Consider the following 10,034-nt stretch of genomic DNA (forward strand, 5'->3'; position numbering starts at 1 on the left):
ATTGTTTTCATTTGTCTGGTGACACTTGGTGGTGCAAAATGATAATTTCGCTAAATGCGCCAACTTGAAGGGGGAATTCACATTAAATAGTAATAGATTTCATAGGAAGAACCTCTGGGTTCTTTGTTAGAAGTAACTCCAACAAAACTTGCCTAACTTGAGAAAAAAAGTTTCTTGTTCTTGAGAAAAATATCTCAACTTACCGCAAGCACCAGCAATTCAAAGTTCTGGATGCCACACCAGTTAATGCCAACCCCTCGGCACTGAAATTTCTGTCTCTATTGGAATTACCTCTCTCAGACTCATTACCTCTAAGAGCTCAACTCAGAATTAGATGAGTGAAGTACATCTAATTTTCAGTGGGGTGTGGGACTTTTTTTGGGTCAAATTAGTGATGCTCAGAAATTACTTCTGACTCTGCACACAGATTAAAACTGGTAGTGTTCAGGGAACATTATGTGATGGTGGGGATACAACCCTGGTTGGCCTGCTCAAGGAAAATGCCCTACCACCTGTACCATTGCTATGGCCCCTAAAAGTGTCCAGTTGAATCACATACCAGGATCCTAGCTAAAGAAAGCTGTAAGACTTTACACATTTTGCTTGAGTCGATAGAATAATTTGAAAAGATGAGAACTATTACAAGGTTAAATGACAATAATTTAATAAAATATTTTATCATGGTGCACAGGGCTTGATGATCTTTCTAAAATGATATTGAATGTTATTTTATATCTCAGCTTAATTATAAGTTTCATTGAGGACCCAGGTCATGTCTTCATTTTTCATTCAAAATTGGGGTCAATTGATCTATGAAGGTTGGTTGAACTGAATAAGAGTTATATGACTATTTTTGCTTCTAGATCTCAATTATCTCTTTAAAACTGCTAAAGAAGTTGACTTAAAAATATAATTTGGCTGGAGCGATAGCACAGCGGGTAGGGCATTCGCCTTACAAGCAGCCAACATGGCCAACCCGAGTTCGATTCCTCCGCCCCTCTCGGAGAGCCCGGCAAGCTACAGAGAGGTATTCGATATGCCAAACACAGTAACAACAAAGTCTCCAATGGAGACATTACTGGGCCCGCTCGAGCAAATCGACGATCAACGGGAGGGCCTTTGTGTTAAAAAAATCAAAGCACTGAGAATCTTAAAGCAGTATTAAGGCTATTTTCCTCAAAACAATCACTAACAGAAAATTATTTTTTCCACAGGTCTTCTGGAGTGCATTATAGCAAAAGAGACATAAACTCCCTATCTTACCATGAAACAATTATCTGAAGGACAATTGAAATTTTGTGTTATTCAACAATTGCAGCTCATATCATGGTTGATCATATTTTTCATTCTAAAATCTATCTCTCCTTTAAAACCTGCCCGTCTTCCAATCTACCAAAGGAAACCCTTTATAGCAGCTTGGAATGCTCCAACAGACCAGTGTTTAAAAAAATATAATATAAGACTAAATTTGAAAATGTTCCAGGTAATTGGAAGCCCATTGGCTAAGGCCAGGGGACAAAATGTCACTATATTTTATGTCAACAGATTAGGATACTATCCGTGGTATACCTCAAAGGGTGTTCCCATTAATGGGGGTCTTCCCCAGAACATAAGTTTACAAGTACATCTGGAAAAAGTTGACCAGGATATTAATTATTACATCCCTGCTAAAGATTTCAGTGGACTTGCTGTTATAGACTGGGAATACTGGCGGCCTCAGTGGGCCCGGAACTGGAACACCAAAAATGTCTACAGAGAGAAATCAAGACAGCTTATTTCCAACATGCAAGAAAATGTATCTGCAATTGATATTGAATACTTGGCCAAAGCAACATTTGAAAAAAGCGCAAAAGCTTTCATGAAGGAAACCATTGAACTGGGAATTAAAAGCCGACCCAAGGGCCTTTGGGGCTATTATTTATATCCCGATTGCCACAATTACAATGTGGATGGCCACAATTATACTGGGTCATGCCCTGAAGAGGAAGTTTTGAGGAACAATGAGCTTTCTTGGCTGTGGAATAGCAGTGCAGCTTTATATCCTTCCATTGGGGTCAGGAAATCCCTTGGGGACAGCAAAAACATCTTGCTCTTCTCACAGTTTCGGGTACATGAATCCATGAGGATCTCTACCATGACATCTCACGATTATGCATTACCTGTTTTTGTATATACAAGGCTAGGTTACAGAGATGAACCTTTGTTTTTTCTCTCTGAGGTAAGATACTCCTTGCAAAAGATAAAAGGTGAAGGAATTTTTCCCTGTATCCATAAGAGATTTCTTTTTAATCCTATTCTTAAGGAATTCCAATTAATTGATGGTCTGTTCAATCAGGAAAATATTTCTTCCTTCCACCAGTTAGTTATATATAGTCTGAATTTATGCAAAGCATGTTTTTGTATCTTTTTATTCTTTTCAGAAAAAACGTATGAATATTTTAGGTGTTATATCAAGAAATACTACCCCTTTCTACTTCCCAGCTTAGATTTGTTCTACTTTTCAATTGATCTTTTGGAAAAATTTTAGAAATGATTGATGGTGAAGTTTGAAAAATCAAAGAATTGCTTATTTATACATATTGGAATATAAATTGAAAATATTTCTCCCTTTGGCATAACCATTTTAAATGTCAAGTTAAAGAAAACATGTTTTTCAGTTTTCAGAAAGGTATCAAGTATTAGGAACTCACAACAGTTTGAAAACACTTAATTTTATTGAATTATGCACTTAGAAAAAGACAGGACCTTATGATTTTAATGACAATTAATTTTTTTATTAAAAATATAATAAAGGAACTGGAAAACATTTTAAAGGTATGTGAGTCTACAGATTTGGAGCGATAGCACAGCGGTAGGGCGTTTGCCTTGCACGCAGCCAACATGGCCGACCCGAGTTCGATTCCTCCGCCCCTCTCGGAGAGCCCGGCAAGCTACCGAGAGTATCTCGCCCGCACGGCAGAGCCTGGCAAGCACCCGTGATGTATTCGATATGCCAAAGACAGTAACAACAAAATCTCCAATGGAGATGTTACTGGGCCCACTCGAGCAAATCGATGAACAACGGGAGGGCCTTTACCTTACCTTACCTTTACCTTACTATTGAATCTACTACTAATGAAAGGTTGGCAAATGTGGTACACATTTCTAAATTCAATAATTAAGTGACTAGTAGACATTTTGTAACCCTTGGTTATAACTTGCAAGCCTAAGTTTCATTTTATTTATTTTCTTTAAGTCATATTTGCAGATACATATCTGCACATATATGCGTATATATATTTATATATATGTACTCATGCAATTCACACAATGAGGGTGACTTTAGTAAACTTTCAGCCTTGTTTTCTCTCTCTTCTTCTCCATGTTACTATAGTCATAAAGGAAATTTCTAGAGGAAATAAAAATAAACTGAATCTTAACACTTTACTCTTTAACTTGGTTAATTATGTGCAAACTTGTTAATGTTACGACAAGAAGACTGAGGTATTTGCAATATTTTTCATTTATGGTATAGAAAGCTTGTTGTCATAGAAATATACTGCTGAATATTGATCATTTATCAATTTTTCCTCATAAAGGCATATCCTGTGGTTCCACCATTGCAAACTTTAATTCACCAGATTGTTTAAAATATAAATATATTTAAATATAAATATAAATATGGAAACCTAAATATTAGGTTTCCAAAGCAGGGGTTAGAACTAATTCAGGTGAAGTTTCCATGTGGACTCATAAGTCTATGTGGAACATAGAGAGAGCAGAACTTACTTATTCTCCCCAAGGTCACATAGATGATACATTTTATACCTATCACAGAATTATTGAGATGAGCAGAGAAAATGTCTCCACTGGGAAATGATATTCTACCCAGAAATTTTTTAGCTGAGAACTGAAAACACTTAAGAAATCAGGGCTAGATAATACTGAGGAAAAGGCAGTACCAACATTGATGCAAATTTCTCTGCCAAATCTGCTCACTATTTCCCAGGGCTGAACTGCTATGATAGAACTGGGTGCTATAGGAACCACAAAACAACATTGGGGAAAAACAACAATAACAAAAACTACCAAGAGAGGAAGGTTAATGCCAGGTAGAGGGAAGTTTAGAGGGGTTATCTAAAGCTTTACAAAATAGTCTTGACTCTGAATTGAAAGTTAAATACCACCTTCTACAGTGAAACTTGATTTTCTTTTCTATAATTGGCTTAAACAACTACCCGTGTTAGTGATACTGGCTTTATTTTTGGAGACTCAATACACATTTAGGAACAAAGTGCTCATTAGAAAAGACTAGTTTAGACTACTTGTAATTTCTGCACTTTCTGAAAGGATCAGGTAAACTTCAATCTTGACAACAGAGAAATACAGAGTCTCACCTATGAAGTTTTGTGTTCCTTTGACAGCTCTAGTATATTATTCTGAAAATTCTTTAAATGGCATGATATTTTTCCAAGTGTTTCAAAACATTAGTATATGCTCCATTTCCACTTTGCTGTAAAATTCACCCACAAAAAAGCAAAACCTCTTGATGATTTATACCAAAGTGAAACGAATGGTCATGAAATATGTCTATGATTTTGCTAAAAGTATTTGCATATTACTCTGTGTGTGTACAAAAAATGTTAGTGTTGGCAAAACTACTTATAATAATTATAAGCTCTGTGGGCCTCAGTGCCCATGTGTATTTCATTTTAAAAGGAATGTTAGTAAATTAATTGCCTTACCTACCTGTTTAATGAAACTCAAGTAAAAGAATATGTACAAAAATGCAAAGATCTAAAGAAATACAATGTGTATATGTAACTTTTTAAAACAAGTATCAAAGCCTTAATATTAAAAAGAAAAATCACTGTTACTGTCCTCTCATTGTGCATCAATTTGCTCGAGCGGGCCCAGAAACATCTCCATTGTGACACTTGTTACTGTGTTTGGCATACAGAAAAAACTCAAAGTCAGTTGCCATAGCCTGAGGAATATGGAAACAGCAATACTTCATTTCTCATAGAAAATTGTTTACACTACCTACATATAAATACAAACTTTAAAAATAATTAAAGCTTTTCTTATTGTAAATTTAAGCATGATATTTTTCTGTAAGTTATACCTATGCTCTCTGACAAGAAAAGGAACTCATTAGTGATGCTTCAGCTCCTCACAGCTGACACAGTATTTATATGCTCTATAGGAAGCATCAGAGGCTGAATCTCAATGTGGAGAATGTGATATCTGTATGTCTTGACCTCTGCTCCAAAACCTTGATTTGAGCTGAAGGTCCTGATAGACTCCAGCACTACATAGTCCTCTCCCATCCCACATATGGCAGGGTGAATTATTGCAAGTCCCAAGTGACCAGGGGAGTCTTTGGTACTGCAAGGGTCCTTGCAGGACAGCTTACTTGGCCTTAATTGAGCTGCAGATCAAATTTGCTGAGAATCTCCAGGAGGGGCCCTTGGGGCCTCCAGAGTACTATTTGGAAATGAACCACTCCCATGCCAACCCTTACACCTCTAAAATTGAAAAAAGAACATATAAAAAACACATAAACTAACCAAAAAACCAAGCAAAAAAGTATTCAAGACCTAAAAGGCATCTAAAAATGACACAGCATGCATATGATAGAAATTCAGGGAAGGGCTTTAAAGAGTTTCAGGCCCTCTGATTATGGCATCAACTCTACACACTGGGAGGGAAAGTTTCAAAGTGATCAGAGGTAGGAACTCTGTTCCTAATGTCTTTGCCATAACAAGAGGCAATGGGACCGGGCATATCAGATACCATCTGGACACTGACCAACCAGGTATTCTTGGTTTTTTACTTGTGGATATAATGGATAATTTTCAATACATTTTCACTTTCACTATTTCATTTGAGCCTCTACAAACCTCTCTCGTTCTGGCTATGTCATCGCTGATCTGTTCAGTAGAGTCCATGACCATAGAAAATGAAAGTGGTACCATTCGAAAAGTAAAAATAGTGTAAATTAAACCTCTTCTCTTTTTGAAAAGTACCATGATTTTTTCAGAGAGAAAAAATTATTTTATATAACCAATAATATAATCTTTAATTGAAAAAGTGTCATATAAACCCTCATTTGATCCCTCGTACCACATATGGTGGCTTGAGCACCACCAGGTGTGATCCCTAAGCACAGAGGCAGGAATAAGCCCTGAGCACTGTTTAGTGTAATACCAGAACCGATCCCCTTTACACACTGCCTTTTCCCCAATGAAAGTGTCAAAAAATGAGAATTATTACTCAAGAATTTATGTTCTTACAAAACAACAAAATAAAATACAGTTAAAAACTCTTTTATTTCCCATTAATTACCTTTCTGCAGCATATGCATGGTGGAAAGCAATCCTTATAGTAAATGGTGAATGGTTAGTGTTCTCAAAAAAGAGGGAATGTCTATAATTCAACAAAATTATCAAGGATAATAATTATAATTGTTATTTTACTCTTAATTTTACTCTAAATTTGACTCTACATCTATATGACTCTTAAAAATGATGACAAGAAGCCTTAACAATAGTACAGTGGGTAGTCTGTTTGCCTTGCATGCAGTTTTCCAGAGTTCCAAGGCCCAGGATCCCATATGGTCCAAAAACTCTGCCAGGAGAAAGTACTGAGTACAGAACCAGGAACAACCCCTGAGCATTTGAGCTTTGCTGGGTGTGACCCAAATAGCCATAAATAAATAAATACATAAGAAATCAATAATCCTTTAGGATTACAATTATAAATTACCAATCTGAAACTCTGCTTTCAGAATCATTGTTGGCCATGGCTTTCTTAAATAATGTGGGTTCTTAACTGTATTAAGGAGAGTTATTTCAACAGCCTTTCATGTAAAGGTGAGTTAAAAATATAGTCTTATATGTTGGGTACATTAGAAATTAAACACAAATAGTTGCAAGATCCAAATATAAGAGTGTACGAAAAAAGAAACTGCAGATACTTTATGCAGAACTTCATGACTTTATGACAGAGGCAAATTTCTCATTTGGGATAGTATTAAATACTAAAAAAAGAGAATTTATCTAAGAATGTTAGATGAAAAATTGCTGATATTTGTAGATGAAAAACACTTGCTTTCTGTTTCTGAGAAAAAGATACATAATTGATTTTTTGTTGTGTATAGTAAATGTTATACATAGTTATCTTAAATTGGACATGATTTGTTGGTTCTTTGCAGACTAAATGTCTTCAACATAATGTCCTCTTAAATTTTTCTTTAAAATATCTAATGAGTATGTATTGACTATAATTTTGGAGTCTTGGTTCATTCAAAATTTGTATTATAAGAAAAGTACAAAATAAATTTATCTTTATTTAATGAATGTGTTCTCAATCTTACTCTCTGGTGCTGTTTCATCTTCAAATGAATAATGAACTCTATCATTTTCATCTAGCAAGACTTAATCAGCACCATTGGAGAAAGTGCTGCCTTGGGAGCTGCAGGTTTTGTAATTTGGGGAGATTTGAATCTAACTTCATCTAAGGTAAGTCACTATCTTGAAGATAGTAAGTCTTGTGTAAACTACTTTATCTTCCCAGGAGCTTACTCTTATCAGAGACTTCAGGACCTTTGTAGAAAAAAATTTTAGATTAAGAATTCAAAACTAGAAACTATTTTTGGAAAAACAGGTTCTTATCCTGATACATAGAAGAAATTTAATGAACCTCACCAATGCTTTAGACAGTAGTCATAATACTGACACCTGTTGAATAAAAGCAATGGACTCAGATTATGCTGCTTTTGATCTTGTATTTGCTCATTTACTCATAAGCAGGAAAGACTATTCTCATTCCTTGCAAGAGATCAGAATAAAAACCCTAAATTTGTTAGTGTGCTGATGGTGGTAGAGTTCACATAAAACACAGAAGTTTTGCACATAACTACTACATTGTAGTGTATCCTATTTTGAGAAATAGAAGCAGATGAAACAGTTTGACTCTCTACATTAAACTTATTTTTCCACAGTGGGCAAATTATCTGAGAATTAATTAATTTGAGATTCAGATGCATCTTCAAATTTCTCTCAGTTTGGATATTTATTGCCCCACAAATTCTTCTCTTCCTAGTTTCTCACTTATATACTAAAAATATGGGGGGCAGATTGATTTTTTTTTTATTTTTGGCCCACACTTAGAGATGTTCAGGGTTTACTCCTAACTCCGCACTAAGGAATCATTCCCAGCAATGTTTGGAGGACCATATATAATGTCTGGGACTGAATCTGGTCAGTTACATGCAAGGTAAATGCCCTACCAAGTGTGCTCTCATTTGGCCCCAGTTAATAACATGTTTGTTAATAACATAGTAACTGATAATACTTTGAATTACTATGGTGTATCTTCAGTAAATATGTTCCATCAATTTTTCCCTTGTTATTTGAATTTCACACCCAATGGTTCTGAGGTCTTATCCCCCGCTGTGTATTCAGGAATCACTCCTAGTGGTGCTTAGAGAATCATATGCATACTCATTGCCAGGGTTCTAACTGGCTTCAACTGCATGCTCATGATATTATATTATTAGAATTTCATCGGAGCCTTCTCTTTCTATGAAGATATCATTCTGGAACAATGAAATAGAAAAGTTGAGTCTCTTTGCCCATATATGAGAATTGAGAACTGACAGGGCTAAGTGCTCTCCAACTGGGATATTTATTTCCTCTCTAGTTCATGTCATTCATGTGTTAAGTTTTATCAAGAAGTAAACCAACTGACTCTTGTTAAAAGCACATCATAGGGATGTGACCCCACTAGCTATTCAGGACTTCCAGTGTGTAGATTATATTCAGAAGGCGAGAACACAGGAAACCTATATCTGTATGTTATTTAAAGAAAAATCAAGAAGGTCACAGGTTGACAACCAGAAATAAATTCATAGAATAGAATAATTGAAATTTGTTCTGACAGTCATTAAAGATGACATTTGCCTGAAAAGCGACCATTGGACAGTAGTTCTTGTATGAATCTAACTTAGATTTGTTCCCCTTTTTTACACCTGTTAACTTGTAAAGTAGAAAAACAGAACAAGTTATACTGTGGGCCCATATATGATTTCAGTTCCTTCATCCACCTTAATATATTTTCCATATCCTATTTGTTCCCTTACCCTTTTTGATCTGGCACCACTTATACAATGTTTTATTAACAAAAATCTTAAATTGAGTTATTTTTGTTGTTATTTTGAGGGACTTAGCCAGTGGTTCTCAGATCCTATTGTTGGTTGTGTGTCCAGGAATCACTCCTTATGGTGGTGGTCTCCTAATAACCTCTGATCCCAAGAAATTATCAACTGAAATCAAGCCATTAGATTTTAAGCAAATCTACAGAGCTACATTCCATCTCTAACATTAAAAAAATAGCAGTAAAACTAAACTCTTTTTTTTCTTCCACTTTTATAGGGAAACTGTACAAGAGTGAAACAATTTGTAAATTCTGATTTAGGGAGCTACATAGTCAATGTGAGTAGAGCTGCTGAGGATTGTAGCCTACACCTATGTGGGAACAATGGGAGATGCATAAGAAAGATGTGGAAAGCTCCAGATTATCTTCACTTAAACCCAGCAAGTTACCACATTGAGGTATCTGAGGATGGACACTTCAATGTGAAAGGAGAAGCATCTGATAAAGACGTGGCAGTGATGATGGAGAAATTTTCTTGTCATTGCTATCAGGAATATGATGGTGCTGATTGCAGAGAAACAAAGATGCCTGATGGCCACACTGGGATTTCCTCTTATTCTGGCTCACTAATAACACTATGTCTGCTGACTTTAACAGGTTTTCACAGCATTCAGTTGAGATATAATTAACTTTAACAGGATTGTATGCACTCTAGGGAAGTCAGGGAAGAAATGAAACCAGACAATTTTCTTCTCATAAAATCCGTTGAAAGGTATTTCAAGTAGACAGTGGATTTGTCACTTACAGAAACATATTGTTTTATTTAGCACTGAATTGGTTAAGAAACAAAACACAGGACCATTCTTTTTCCTTCCTGGAATGTTTGAGTTGTTATT

The 10,034-nt window shown here is 35.6% G+C and overlaps 1 protein-coding gene across 1 annotated transcript; it reads left to right on the top strand.

The window, feature by feature from the left end:
- The first annotated feature begins 1,264 nt into the window (after positions 1–1,264).
- On the top strand, positions 1,265–9,827 carry HYAL4 (hyaluronidase 4). Its single transcript, XM_056118449.1, has 3 exons — positions 1,265–2,218; positions 7,413–7,502; positions 9,417–9,827. The coding sequence occupies exons 1-3, from the start codon at positions 1,265–1,267 to the stop codon at positions 9,825–9,827; spliced, it is 1,455 nt and encodes a 484-aa protein (XP_055974424.1).
- Positions 9,828–10,034: the final 207 nt, after the last annotated feature.

The sequence above is a fragment of the Sorex fumeus genome, unplaced genomic scaffold (genome assembly GCF_029834395.1).
Source record: "Sorex fumeus unplaced genomic scaffold, SorFum_2.1 ptg000037l, whole genome shotgun sequence".
Lineage (NCBI taxonomy): Eukaryota > Metazoa > Chordata > Mammalia > Eulipotyphla > Soricidae > Sorex > Sorex fumeus.